The 16317-nt window shown below is 22.4% G+C and overlaps 1 protein-coding gene across 1 annotated transcript in view; it reads left to right on the forward strand.

The window, feature by feature from the left end:
* LOC117170806 (activating signal cointegrator 1 complex subunit 3) overlaps positions 1 to 15874 on the forward strand; it is a 103986-nt gene extending 88112 nt beyond the window's left edge. The window contains exons 24-27 of the mRNA XM_033357845.1: positions 7701 to 7891; positions 11900 to 12068; positions 15670 to 15702; positions 15857 to 15874. Of these exons, the coding sequence (XP_033213736.1) occupies positions 7701 to 7891; positions 11900 to 12068; positions 15670 to 15702; positions 15857 to 15874 (411 nt within the window). The remainder of the gene's footprint in view (positions 1 to 7700; positions 7892 to 11899; positions 12069 to 15669; positions 15703 to 15856) is intronic.
* The last annotated feature ends 443 nt before the right edge of the window (positions 15875 to 16317 follow it).

Consider the following 16317-nt stretch of genomic DNA (forward strand, 5'->3'; position numbering starts at 1 on the left):
CAGTACCTAAACGTACTTTATTGCACTCTAATATATTTCCCGAAGTTTCAGCTCGATATTTTACTTACAAAAAAAGTTCTTAGGTTCAAAAAAACATTCAGTTAATTGAAAAACTGTGGTCGGTAATATAGGTATTTAGCTGTGTCACATGCCCTTAAATTCCTGAGATTTCAAATAAGAATATTGGAGAGTTAATAGAGTTGATGAATTTTCAATCAAACAGTTGAATTTTTTACTATAATAATTGAAATATTGACCCAGAATAACTAATTTTCTACAAAAAAGTTGAATTTTCAAGAAAATAGTTAAATTTTATAAACAGAGATATAAATTTTTAATTAGTAAAATTAATTTTTCACCAAAAAGACGAATTTTTAATCCAATTAGTTGAAATTTCAACTAAGAACTATCAATTTTTAACCCCAAAAGTGGAATAGTTTAATGCTTTAATAAAAAAAAATATTTTTCAATTAGCCAAAATTGTTTAATTTCCAACCAAAGAAATGAATCTTAATCCAGTAAAATTAATTCTTAGAAAATAAGTTGAACTTTTCAGCAAATAATAGACTTTTTGACTATAATAATAGAATTCTGAATCCAAAAAGACAAATTTTCTACAAAACAGTTGAATTTCGCAAAAAAGTTCAGTTTTAAACCAAAGAGATAAATTTTCAACTAATAAAATTAATTTTCTACGAAAAACACGCATTTTTAGTGAAATACATGAATTTTTAACAACAAAAAATAAATTTTTATTAAAATAATTTAATTGTGGACTATAATAATCGATTTTTTAACCCAAAAAGACTAATTTTCTACAAAACTGTTGAATTTTGCATACAAAAATATCAATTTTCCACAAAATAGTTCACTTTTATACCAAAGTGATAAATTTCCAACTAATAACATTAATTTTTAACCAAAGAGATAAATTTTCTACAAAAAAGGCAAATTTTCAAAAAATTACATGAATTCTCATTACAATAGTTGAGTTTTCAATTAAAAAAGACCAGTTTTTAACCAAAATTGGAATAGTGAAACTATTCATTTAAAAGAATTAATTTAAAAAAATATATATATTTTAAACAAAAATTGAAATAGTTAAATGTGTAGATAAGAAATTAATTTTCTAGTGAAAAACGTAATTTTCAGCTAAAATTGTTAAATTTTCTACCATAGAAATGAATCTTGAACTAAAAAAACTAATTTTAAACAAATTAGTTTAACTTTCAACCAAATAGTCGAATTTTTAACCAAGAAGATTAATTTTCTATCAAAGAAAGCGAATTTTCAACCAATTACTAGAATTTTTAATCAGATTGTTGATTCGTTGACTATAATTATGGAATTTTTAACCCGAAAAAAATAATTTTTTACAAAATATTTAAATTTATCACACGGAAATATTATTTTCAACAAGAAGATTAATTTTCTATCAAAGAAGGCGAATTTTCAACAAATGGCATGAATTTTTTATCAGATAGTTGTTTTATTGACTATAATTAAAGTATTTTTTAACTCAAAAAGACTAATTTTTTCAAAATATTCTAATTTTGCACACGGAAATACGAATTTTCAACAAAATAGTTAGATTTTGAACAAAATAGATAAATTTTTAACTAATAAAATTAATTTTTAACAAAGTACTTCAACTTTTAACCAATTCACTACATTTTCAACTAAGAAGATTAATTTTTTACCAAAAAGACGAATTTTTAATCCAATAGTGGAATTTTCAACTAAGAATCATTAGTTTTTAACCAAAACTGGAATAGTTAAATGCTTTGATAAAAAAAAAGTATATTTTTCAAATAAAAAACGTAATCTTCAGCCAAAATTGTTAATTTTTTTACCATAGAAATGAATCTTTAACTAATAAAATTAATTTTTAACAAATTAGTTTAACTTTCAAGCAAATAGTTGAATTTTTAACGAAGACGATTAATTTTCTATCAAAGAAAGCGAATTTTCTACAAAGTACATGAATTTTTAATCAGATAGTTGAATCGTTGACTATAATTATAGAATTTTTAACCCGAAAAAAAATAATTTTTTACAAAATATTTTAATTTATCACATGGAAATATTAATTTTCAGCAAAATAGTGGAATTTTTCACCAAGAAGATTAATTTTCTATCAAAGAAGGTGAATTTTCAACATATTACAGGAATTTTTATTCAGAGAGTTGATTCCTTGACTATAATTATAGAAGTTTTGACTCGAAAAGACTAATTTTTTCAAAATATTTTAATTTTGCACACGGAAATACGAATTTTCAACAAAATAGTTAAATTTTTAACCAAGGAGATAAATTTTCAAACAAGAAGATTAATTTTCTACAAAAAAGGCAAATTTTCAAAAAATTATATGAATTTTCAATTAAAAACGAGCAGTTTTTAACCAAAATTTAGTGAAAATATTCATTTAAAAGAATTGATTAAAAAAAAATGAATTTTCAACAAAAAGTGGAATAGTAAAATGCTTGGATAAAAAATTAATTTCCAACTAAAAAACGTAATTATTAGCCAAAATTGTTAAATTTTTAGCCAAAGAAATTAATTTTAATCCAATAAAATTAATTCTTAGCAAAAAAAGTTGAACTTTTCAGAAAAAATTGAATTTTTGACTATAATAATAGAATTTTTAAACCAAATGACTTATTTTCTACAAAACGGTTAAATTTTGCATACAAAAATATTAATTTTTAACAAAGTAGTTCAACTTTTAACCAATTAACTACATTTTCAACTAAAAAGATTAATTTTCTATCAAAAAGATGAATTTTCAATCCCATAGTTGAATTTTCAATTAAGAACCATCAGTTTTTAACCAAAGGTGGAACAGTTTAATGATTAGATAAAAAAATAATTTTCAACCAAAAGCGTGATTATTAGCCTAATTTGTTAAATTTTCAACCAAAGAAATGATTTTTCATGCAATAAAATTAATTCTTAACAAATTAGTTAAAATTTACAGCAAATAATCGAATTTTTGACCATAATAATAGAATTTTTAACCCAAAAAGACTTATTTTCTACAAAACGGTTGAAGTTTGCACACAAAAATTACATGAATTTTTAAGGAAATATGTAGTTGAATTTTCAACTAAAAAAACGAAAGAAATTTTCTACCAAAACTGGAACAGTTAAATTTTCACAGGATAGTTACATTTTCAAACCTAAGGATTCATTTTCTAACGAAAAAAGACGAATTTTTAAGAAAATAGTTGCATTTTAACCATAGAAATGAATTTTCTACAAAATAAAGGATTTTTGACAAATTGCATACATTTTCAACTAAATAGCTTAATTTTTAGTTAAACAATAATTAAATTATAATTTTAAAAAATGAATTTTCAAAAAATTGTAATATTTGATATTTCAACCCAAAAAGATTTTAATAAATAATAAAAAAAATTAGAATGTAATCAATAAAGTCGAATTTTCAACGAAAGACTTGAAACATTAAGGAAAAGTAGTTCATTTCACACTAAAACGTTGTATTGGTTATAAAAAATTTATTTTCTATCTAAAAAGACGAATTTTAAACAATATTAACCAAAAGATTAATTTTCTATAAAAAAAAATACAATTTTTAACAAATTTAATGAATTTTCTACTAAAAATAAGTTTTTAACCACAAATGAAATTGATAAATTTCCATAAAAACGAAATATTTCTTTTTACAAAATTGTTGATTTTCAACCAGAAAACATGAATTTTCTCCTCGAGATGATCAATATTCAACTAAGAATGAAATTGTTAAATTTTCATAAAAGAAAATTAATTTTCACTGAAAAAGAAAATGGATTTTTAACAAAATAGTTGAATTTTCAAAAAACGAAATGATTTTTCAACAAAGTAGTTCAACTCTCGACTAAATAGTTTAATTTTATACCGCATTCTTGAAATTTCGAGCCGGAAATACGAGCTTTGCACAAAACAGTTGAGTTTTCAACCAAAAAGATTAATTTGTTACCAAACAAAAGACTAATTTAAAAAAAAAATTCAAATAAAGAAATGAATTTTCTACGAAAATTAAGAATCTTTCACCAAACAAAATCAATTTTTAACCAAATAGTTCAATTTTCTGTCAGAAAAACGATTTTTTAAAAAGATTTTTCGCGAAATATGAACTTGCATTTTCAACTGAAAAAAAAAAAGAAATTTCCCACAAGAAATTGAACAGTTGAGTTTTCAATTAAAAAATTAACTTTCAACTAAAGAAAAAAAAAACATATTTTCAATCAAAAATTTGAGCCAAGAAGATTACTTTTCTATAAAAAAGCACTAATTTTCAAAAAATTACCTGAATTTTCAGATAAAAAAGATAAGTTTTCAACAACAAAAAATTAATCAAATTTACAACCGAAAAAAGTTAACAAAAAAATTGATTTTCTATTAAAAAAAGATGAAATTCCAACAAAATAAATAAATTTTCAACAAGGTAGTCAGATTTTCAACCGAAAGGATTAATTTTCTACTAAAAAAGACGAATTTTTAACAAAATATTGGAATTATAACCATGGAAATGAATTTTTAAGAAAGTTCTTCAACTTTCGACTAAATAGTTGAATTTTCTACCAAATTCTTGAATTTTCCAAAAAAATAATTAAAAGAGAATTACTTTTAATTGAAAAGTTGCAGTTATAACCAAAAAAAGATGAAAATTCTAGAAAAACAAAATTAATTTCCAAGCCAAAAAGACGAATTCTCAAGAAAACAGTTACATTTTTGAGAATTTTTTACGAAAGAAATGAATTTTCTACGAAAGTGAGGCATCTTTCACTAAATAAATAAAAATAAAAAGAGATTTTGAACAAAAAATGTAACAGTTGAGTTATTAATTCAAAAAATTACTATCAACCAAAGAAAAAACGAATTTTTAACCAAACCGTTTCACCAGATGATTAATTTTCTACAATAAACACTAATTTTGAACAAAATACCTGAATTTATAATAAAATTAATTCTCAACAAATTCGTTGAACTTTACAACAAATGGTCGAATTTTTGACTATAATAATAGAATTTTTGACCCAAGAATAATAATTTTCTACAAAACAGTTGAATTTTTAACAAAATAGTTAAATTTGTAACCAAAGAGATAAATTTACAACTAATAAAATTAATTTTCTACATATTACTTCAACTTTCAACCAAGTAAGTAAATTTTCAACCAAGTAAATAAATGTCCATCCAAGAAGTTTAATTTTCGACCAAAAAGACGAATTTTGAATCCAATAGTTAAGTTTTCAGCCAATAACGATCAATTTTTAACTAAAAATGTAATAGTGAAAATTTTCAATTAAAAAAATTAATTTTTAATTCCATAAAAACGAATTTTCAACCAAAAATGGAATAGTTAAATGTTTAGATAACAAATTAATTTTCATACGAAATTGTTAAATTTTCAACCAAAGAAATAAGTCTTCAACGAATAAAATTAATTTTTAACAAATTAGTCGATTTTTTAACCATGAAGATTAATTTACAACCAAAAAGACGCATTTTCGACAAAATACAATTGAAACCTGAAACTTAAAACCAAAGAAAAAACTAATATTCAACATAAAAATTTAATTTTTAACAAAATAGTTACGTTTTTGAACAAAGAGATAAATTTTCAACTAATAAAATTAATTTTTAACAAAGAACTAAATTTTTAACCAATAAAATTTATTTTCTACAAAAAAGACGAACTTAAAAAAAAACCACATGAATTTTCAATTTAATAGTTGAGTTTTTAATTAAAAACGACTGGTTTTTAACTAAAATTGTAATAGTGAAAATATTCATTTAAAAGAATTAAAAACAAAAAAAAATGAATGTTCAACCGAACAGAAAAACGTAATTTTTATCCAAAATTGTTAAATTTTCTATCATAGAAATGAATCTTCAACTAATAAAATTAATCTTTAACTAATTAGTTCAACTTTCAACCAAATAGCCGAATTTTGAACCAAGAAGATTAATTTTTGCCCAAAAAAGACGAATTTTCCACAAAGTACATGAATTTTCAATCAAATAATTGAATTGTTCGCTATAATAATAGAATTTTTAACTAGAAACGACTAATTTTCTACAAAACGGTTCAATTTTGCATACAAAAATATGAATTTTCCACAAAATAGTTAAATTTTTAACCAAAAACGGAATAGTGAAAATATTCAGTTAAAAAAATTAATTTTCAACCCCAAAAAAACAAATTTTCAACTAAAAAACGTAATTTGTAGGCAAAATGGTTAAATTTTCAACCAAAGAAATTAATTTTTATTCAAAAAATTATTCTAATAGAATTTTTAACCCAAAAATACTTCAACTTTCGACCAAGTAACTAAAATTTCAACTATAAAATTAATTTTCTGCCAAAAAGGCGATTTTTTAATAAAATGCATGAATTTTCAAAAAAAAAAAAAAAAGTATAAGTTTTTAATCAAATAATTGAATTGTAGACTATAATAATATAAATTTTAACGTAAAAAGATTAATTTACTACAAAACAGTTGAATTTTGCACACGAAAATATGAATTTTTAACGAAATAGTTACATTTTTAACCAAAAAGATCATTTTTCAACTAATAAAAATTAATTTTTAACAAAGTAATTCAACTTTCAACGAATGAATTAATTTTTAACGAAGAAGATTCATTTTCGACCAGAAAAAAGAACTTTCAATCCAATAATTGAATTTTCTGTCCATAAAAACGAATTTTCAACCAAAAATGGAATAGTTAAATGTTTAGAGAACAAATTAATTCTCAAGTAAACATAGGCGAATTAAAAAAAAATTTTTAACTGAAGAAACGAATTTTTAAAAGAAAAGAATATTTTTCTGTATACAAAGAAAAAACAATTTCAATCAAATTGGTGAATTTTTACGTCAAAAAGGCGATTTTTTCGAACAAAATAGTTACATTTTCTATCGAAATAGTTGGATTTTCAAATAATGAATCTTAAACTGGAATAGATTAATTTTTTCATTCAAAATTAATTTAAATAAATATAAACGAATTTTCAACAAAATAGTCCAATTTTTAAACGAAGAGAGAATTTGGAACTAATATTATGAATTTTTAACACCAAGAAATTAATGTTAAACCAAATATATAAATTTTCAACTTAAAAATATAAATTATCAACCAGGGAAAAACGAATTTATGTAAAAAAAAGTTGATATTTTAACAAAGAAAGAATTTCTAGTCAAGGGAGGAAAAAATGATAAACAAATTTTTGAAATGTCAACATCAAAAAGACGAGTTTTCAACCAAATAAGATTTTTTTTTAGTCAAGAAAGAACAAATTTTCAAAATTTTCATCTAGAAGATATAAATAATCAACCAAGAGGAAACGAATTTTCAATACAAGAATTCAATTTCTAACCAAGAAAGATTTTTCAGTCAAGAAAGAAAAAAATGTCAACCAAATTGTTGAAGATTCATAAATATAGTTAATTTTCAATGAATTAATTAAATTTTTAACCAAAAAAAGATGAATAGTCTATAACTAAAAATATAATAGTTGACATTTACAAGCAAAGAGATAATGCAACATTTTAGGCCCTGCGAAGATGATACTTATTTTTTAAATGTAATAAAATTAATATTTTATGTTTTTTTTTTTACATTTCTTATATAATTTTGTAAATGTTTAAAAAAAGCTTGATATGTAATAATTTATGATTTATTTTTTTGTTCAGGAAGAACAAGTCTTAGTCCCTCTTCCGATGGGCAGAATAGCTTCATTTTACTATTTGTCACATCAAACGACTTTGATGTTCAAAGAAGCGTTAAAAGACAATCTGTCTGTTGAGCAGTATCTAAGAATTATGTGTAATGCCCACGAGTACGATCAATTTCCCGTAAGGCACAACGAAGATCTACTGAATGAGTAAGCTTTATTCATTTATTTTTATTAATTCAATTTATTAATTCAATCGAGTCAATGAAATTACTTAAATTATATTAATTATTTTAAAAATTATAAATTTATAAATGATAATTATATAATATATCAATTATAATGATTATAAATTATATATGTAAATTATAAATTTAAATTATTTAATTATCTGGATCCAGTCGTAGCATAATTTATCTCCTTTTTTAATATATTCCAAGAACTTTTTTAAAAATAGATTTCAATCATTTGAAGGGATTCCAAAGGATTTTAAAAGAGTTTAAGGTTTTTTTTTTTAAATTTGAAATATTTTTCTAGAGCTTGAAAAATATTTGATAGAATTTGAAATATTTTAGGGTATTTTAAAAAGATTCTAGGGAATTTTTAATTTATTTCAATCATTTGAAGAGATTTCAACGGATTTTTAAGATTTTTTAGAGCCTTTTTATTTAATTCCAAAGAATTTTCAAGAGCTTTCAAAAGTTTTATGGTATTCTGAAAGGTTTGTAATATTTTCGGGTATTTTAAAATGTTCAAAAGAATTTGTTTTGAAAGGCTCCAAAGAATTTTACAATTGATTTTAATATTCTGTAGATATTTCCGATGATTCTGAAGAATTTGAAATATTTTAGGGAATTTGTAATATATTTCATTAATTTGAAGTGATTTCAAAGTATTTGAAATATTTAAGTGCATTTAAAAATATTCCATGAAATTTTTAAGAGCTTTAAAATAGTTTCAAGGAATTAAAAAAAAAAATTGATTAAGGATTCGTAAAATTTGAGTTTTTTTTTCAATTCTAAGGTAGTTTAAAATATTCCAATGTAATTTTGATTTAAATGTTTTTTAAGGAATTTCAAAGATTTTGAAATATTTAGGATATTTTAAAAGATTCCAAGGAATTTTACAATTGATTTTAATAACCTGAAGGAATTTCAGATTATTCTGAAAGATTGAAATATATTTTGATTATTTTAGAAAATTCCCAGGACTTTTTCATAGATTTCAATAATTTTCTGGGATTTCAAAGTATGCTAAATTGAAAAAAATATCAAAGTAATTGAAATACTTAAGTTTATTTGAAAAGATTCCAAGTCACTTTTAATGTATTTTAATAATTTGATGGGATTTCAAAGGGTTTGTAATATTTTAGAGTATTTTGAAAGATTGTAAGGACTTTTAAATTGATTTTTAAAGTTTCAAGGAATTTAAATAAATTCGTCATATTTTTAGTTTTATTTTTCAAAGTCGAAGTAATTTTCAAGAACTTTCAAAAATTTGATGGGATTCTGAAAGATTTGAATTATTTTAAGGTTTTTAAAAAGATTTCAAGACATTTTTAATTGATTTCAATCATTTAAAGGTATGTCAAAGGATTTTAAAGACTTTAGGGTATTTTTTGAAATTCCAAGAAAATTTCAAGAGCTTTAAAAAGTTTAAATGGACTTCAAAAGATTTCAAACTATTTGTAATATTATAGGTTTTTTTTTATATTCCGAGTAATTTTCAAGGGCTTTCAAAATTTCAATAGATTCTGAAAAATTGAAATGTTTTTAGATTATTTTAGGAGATTCCAAGGAATCTTTCATTGATTTCAATAATTTAATGGAAATTCCAAGAGTTTGTAATAGTTATGCGGATAATTTAAAAAGATTCCAAAGATTTTTTAATAGATTGTAATCATTTGAAGGGATTTCAAAGGATTTTAAAGACTTTTTAGGGTATTTTTTGAAATTCCAAAGAATTTTCAAGGAATTCTAAAAGATTTTAAATATTTTAGGGTATTTTAAAGGATTCTAATGAGTTATTAATTGATCTCAATAAATTGAAGGGAATTTCGAAGATTTTAAACGATTTGAAATATTTTAGGGAATTTCCAATCGATTTCATTAATTTAAAGTGATTCCAAAGTATTTAAAATATTTAAGGGTATTTTTAGGAAAAATCAAGGAATTTTCAAGGGATTCTTAAATATTTGAAATTTTTTAGGGTATTTTAAAAGACTCCAAGGAATTTTTAATTGATTTCAATCATTTGAAAGGATTCCAACGGATTTTAAAAGACTTTCAGGTATTTATTAAAATTCCAAGGAATTTTAATAAATACCTTAAAAAGTTTCAAAGGATTTTTCACATTTGTGAGGTTTTTTTTTTTTTAATTCCAAGGAATTTTCAAGAACTTTGAAAAATGTCAGTGATTCTTAAGGATTTGATTTATTTTAGGGTATTTAAAAATATTCCAAGGAATTTTTTATTGATTTTAACGATTTGAAGGGATTTTAAAGACTTTAAAGTATTTTTTAAAATTCCAAGGAATTTTCAAAAGCTTTAAATAGTTTCAAGGGATTGTAAAAGATTTCAAAGAATTCGTAATATTTCAGGGTTTTTTTTTAATTCCTAGGTATTTGCAAGACCATTAAAATATTTGTTAGAGATTCTAAAAGATTTGAATTATTTTTGGGTAGCCTAAAATATTCCAAGGATTTTTGTATGTATTTAAATTTTTTACAGGAATTTCAAAGGTTTTAAGTATTTAGGATATTTTAAAAGACTTCCAAGAATTTTACAATTTACTTCAATAATCTGAAGGAATTTCAGAAGATTCTGAAGGATTTGAAATATTTTATGGAATTTGTAATATATTTCATTAATTTAAAGTGATTTCAAAGTATTTGAAATATTTAAAGTTATTTTTTAAGAATTGCAAGGAATTTTCAAGAGCTTTTAAAAGTTGCAAGGAATTTAAAAGAAAATTTAATTCAAGGGATTGTAAAAGTTTTGAATTATTTTAGGGTAGTTTAAAAGATTCTAATAAAATTTTGATGGATTTCAATGTTTTGAAGGGATTCCACAGGGTTGGAAATATTTAGGATATTTTAAGAATTCAAAGAATTTTGCAATTTATTTAAAAAATTTGAAGGATTTTCATAATATTTTAAAGTATTTCAAATATTTTATGGAATTTGTAGTATATTTTCATTATTTTAAGTAATTCTAAAGTATTTTACAATTTTGTAATGATACAATTTTGTAATATTTCAGGGTATTTAAAAAGTTGCCAAAGAGTTTTTGATTGATTTCAATTTTTTATGGGATTTAAAAGGTTTTGAAGTGTTTAGGATATTTTAAAACACTCCAAAAAAGTTTACAATTTATTTAATTAATCTGAAGGAATTTCAGAAGTTACTGAAGCATTTGAAAATATTTTAGGGTATTTTTAATAGATTTTAATCATTTAGACTGATTCCAAAGTATTTGAAATATTAAAGCGTATTTAAAAAAAAAATGCAAGGAATATTCAAGAGATTTAAAAACATTTGAAGAGATTTCAAAAGATTTTCACGAATTTCAATAATTTGACGGAAATTATAAAAAAAAAGCATCGGGATTTGAAGAATTTCTTAAAATTTGAAATATTTTTAAGGAGATTATAGGACCTATAAGGTTTTAGAATATTTTAAAATATTTTACGGGATTTTACACGATTTGTGCTGATTTTAATGATATTAAAGCACTTAAGGTATTTTAATAAATTTTCCAGTATTTCTGAAAATATCAGATTTCATAGAATTTCATACTATTTTAATGGATATCAAAGAAGTTGTTAACGAAGAGTGGGAGATTTTCCAATATTTTTTGCAAATAATTTAAATTCATTTACAATTAACTCTGAATTTTTATTAATTTATCCTTCATTCTTTTAAATTCCTTGGAATTATCTTGAATTATTTTCAATTTACTTGAATTTTTATGAATTTAATCTAGTTCTAATTTTTTTCAAATTTCCTTTAATTCAGTTCAATTTTACCACAATAGATGGGATTTTTCGGATTTTTTTTATTTTTTCCTATTCGTTTGATTTCACTGGACATCTTATAAATTTCATCGAATTATTTGAAATTCAAATGAACTCGACGTAAAATGAAATAATTTTTACCATCCCAAAATTCTCTTTATATGAAAATTAATTGAATTAATTCGATTTTAAATTCTATAATAGGGAACTAGCAAAATTGTGTCGATATCAAGTTGATCGGCTTACCTACGATTCTCCAAACACAAAAGCCTTTCTGCTCATGCAAGTACACTTTTCAAGACTGCCGGTACCTTGTGCGGATTACACTACTGATCTCAAATCTGTACTGGATCAGTCAATTAGAATTCTGCAGGTAAGTGTAATATAATTATAGATGAATAATGGAAAAACAAGGTTGCTATAAAATCCCAATTTCAAAATTCCCTCACCTTTTTATTATTATTATTATTATTATTATTTTAGTTATATTTAATAAATTTATTAAATTTTTATTAATATTTTATTAGTTTTGAATTTTCCCTGGACTTTATAAATTTTTCTTTGCTGTATAAAAAGAACTTTGCACCTAGTCGATCAATAATGTTAATGTATAAAAATGATTATTTATACATTTATTTTAAACACTTTTATTGAAGAGAATTTTATAAGGGGCCTTCCGCAAATTAAGTATAAAGTACATGAATTTTCAACCAAATATTAATTAAAACATGAATTAATTAACATTAATTAAAACAATTAATTTTCAACGCAAAAAGAAAAATTTTATGCAAAAAAAATATCAATTGTGAACAAAAAAAAGTTAAATTTGAACCCCAAAAAAGACGAGTTTCTAACAAAATAAATGAGTTTCCAACAAAAAATATAAATTGTCAATCAAATATTTGACTTTTCAACTCCAAAAGATAAATTTTCAAGCCAAAAAGATATTTCTGCAAAATCTTTGGGCTTTAAACCCAAAAATATGAATTTTTACAAAAAAGTTCAACTTTCAACTAAAAAAATATGAATTTCAAAAACAAAAAGGTAAATGGATGAATGAAATTTTCGGTTTAAACAATTAATTTCCAAGGCAAAAAGAAGAATTTTCTGCAAAATATTTGAGTTTTAAACCCAAAATATCATTTTTAATAAAAAAGTTTAATTTTCTATAGAAAAAAGACGAGTTTTCAACAATATAAATGGAATATTGCAATTTTCCCTTTAAAAAATGAATTTTGAACTAAAATTATGAATCTTCAAAAACTAAAAAATTGCTAACCAAACAGTTGAATTTTCAAACCAAAAGTAAAAAAAGAATACCAATTTTTAACAAAACGCGGAAATTTTTGACGAAAGACAGTTCAATTTTCAACTCAAAAAATTAATTTTCCACACAAAATATGGAATAGTTCAATTTTCACTTAAGGAAATTAAATTTTAACAAAAATTATGAATTCACAACAACAAAAAATCGAACCAAAAAGTTGAATTTTCAACCCAAAAGAATAAGTTTTTTACCCAAAAATACAATTTTTTAACAAAATAGGAGAATTTTCAACTAAAAAAAAATCAAGTTTCAACTAAAAATATCATAACTCAATTTTAAAATGCAAAAATATATGTTCAACCAAAAGAACAACGTATTTCCCACAAAATAGTAAAATTCCGGTCCAATAATAGAATTGGTCGATTATCAGTAAAAAAATTAATTTTCAATTAAATAAAATATTTTTTCAAGCAAATAGCAAAATTTTTAACCATCAAGACCACACTTTTATTAAAAAAGATTAGTTTTTGGCAAAAAATCGAATAGTTTAATTGTCATTTAAAGAAATGAATTTTTACTAAAATGAGAAATCGTCAACCAAACAAATAAATTACATACTTACGAAACAGTTGCACTTTCAACCCAAAAGGTTAATTTTCTAAAAAAAAAAAAGACAAATTTTCAACAAAATACCTGATTTTTTACATTATTTTTTGAATATTGCCCAAAAAAAGATTAGTTAAATTATCTACAAAAAAAAAATGATAAGAAACCAGTTAAATTTTCATCCGAAGAAATGAATTTTTAACAATAAATTAAGTTTAATTCTAAAACTTTATTTAATAATTGAAAATGGTGAAACCTGCAAAATTGTAGAAAAATTAAATTGGTAGGAAATAATTAATTTTTTACCAGATAAAATAAATTTACAATGAAACAGTTCATTTTTCAACTAAAGATATGCATTCACAACTAAGAAGATTATTAAGTTTCCATGAAAAAAGATCAATTTTCGTTAAAAAAATATGAGTCAAGTTTTTAGTGAAAATATTATTTTTTAATAAAAGAAACTACTTTTTAACCATAAAAACGAAATTTCAATAAAAAAGATAAATTTTTAACAAAGAAGATTAATATTCTATCACAAAAAAATTTTTTTAAAAATAATACAGAAATTTCTCACGAAAAAAATATTTGTTAACAAATGAATTAAACCTTAAACAAAAAACGGCTTTTTAACTAAAGTTATGAATTATCAACCACTTCCACTTTCAATTAAGTAGTTACATTTTTAACCAAAGAAGATGAATTTTCAAAACTAAACCAAAAAAAAAAAAAAACGAATTTTCAATAAAATCTAACCGAATAGTTGAACTTTCAATCCATAAGAATAAATTTCTACACAAAAATGCAAATTGGAACTTACAAAAAAAAAGATAAAGTTTCAACCATAAATAGAGTAATTCAATTCTAGTAACAAAAATAAATAAAATATTTTTTTCAATGAAATAGTAAAATTTTCAACTCAGAAGATTAAATTTCTTTAAAAAACGATTAATTTTTCACAAAAAAATTGAATAATTTAATTTTGTTTTAAAGAAATTAATGTTTAATACAAGAATTTTCATTTGAAACAAAAAAGATATATTTCTAAATTTTCAGTTAATAAAATGAATTTTTTACAAATAAAAAAACTAATTTATAACATAGTAGTTACATTTGCACCCAAAAAAAATGATTTTTTAATTTAAAACAATTAAATTTTAAACTAGAAAGATTAATTTGCTACTAAACGAATTTTCAATAAAAAAAACATTCGAAATTACAATACATTTTCAATTAAATAGTTCAATTTTCAACTAAAGAGATAAATTTTTAACCAAGCAATTGCGATTTTGATAGAAAAAGATCAATTTTCGACAAAAAAATGTTGAGTTGAATTTTATTGAATCAGAGAAATTAATTATTTATCAAAAAGACTAATATTGTGTAACAAAAGTTTTCAGCCATGCAGTTGAATTTTCAACCAATAAAATATTTGTTAACAAAATAATTAAATTTTTAACAACAAAAGTGTTTTTTTTACTAAAATGATGAATCATCAACTAAAAAAAATGAATTTTCAATTAAGTACTTCCACTTTCGAATAATTAGTTTAATTTTCATCCAAAAAGGTGAATTTTCAACAACAAAAAAAGTAATATTTGATATTTCTACAAAAAAAGTTTTAATTGCAACCAAAAACAGGTGAATTCAACCGAAATAGATTAATTTCCAAACAAATAGTTGTGATTTTTAACCAAAAAAGATACAATTTTAACCAAAATAGATGAATTTTCAAGCAAAAAAATTCAATAAACTTATCTTCAAATTTAGTTTATCGAAAATTGCCTGACTTTCCCCAGATTGGTTTTAAATTCCCTGGCTTTTCCTGATTTTCTGGAATTCCCTGATTTTTAGCAATCCTGAAAAATGTGCTTTCGGTAACCTAATATCTGAAATATAATATAAAAATATATGAATAATTCGTGCAAATACATAACTTGAATTTAAATGACATTTACTAAGTTATTTTAATTTCAAGTCGATACCTTATAAAAGTGTCAATTGCTCTGAAAACAAAATCGAAAAGTAAGAAAAATGTTTTAAAAAAAAATAAACTGAATGCGAATTTTTTGTATCAATGAAATATTATTTAAAATTTCAGGCAATGATAGATAGATATTTATTTATTTTTCAAGCCAACGGCCTTGAAAAATTGGACTTGGTTTACATTTCTTTTTCTTATCCATTCACTCTTGCATTCAAGGATTTTTTTTGACAACTAAAACAAAATAGAATCTCTATATGGATTAATAGTAACAATAATGGTGCTCTATACACTCATATTATAGATTTCTCTACTTATCTAGAGTTAATTACATCCTCTTTTCGCTTTTCCAAAATCCTTAACCAATTACACACATTCTTATTGCCTGCCCTACCATTTAACATTTCTTCAATTTCTAAATTTGGTCTATCTATTAATTCGCAGTCTCTAATTAAATGTTCCAGTGTACCTTTTTCTCTTTTACATAAAGCGCACATCTGACTTCCTTCGTCTAACCAATATCTAGATTTTTCCTCTAAATTGCCACATCTCGCCCTAGCTATTAGTTTGTGACTTCCTTTGTTTCCTACCCTACACAAATATTCTGCTTTTAAGGGCATGCGACACAGTGGAATTCCTACATTACCAACCTCTTTTTTCTAATGAACAAAATTTTTTTTTGAACCATAGAACTTTTTTTGTAAATCAAATATCGAACTCAAAATTTCAGGAGAGCATTAGAAGACATTATCCTACGTTTATGTA

The sequence above is a fragment of the Belonocnema kinseyi genome, chromosome 4, assembly GCF_010883055.1.
Source record: "Belonocnema kinseyi isolate 2016_QV_RU_SX_M_011 chromosome 4, B_treatae_v1, whole genome shotgun sequence".
Taxonomy (NCBI): Eukaryota; Metazoa; Arthropoda; class Insecta; order Hymenoptera; family Cynipidae; genus Belonocnema; species Belonocnema kinseyi.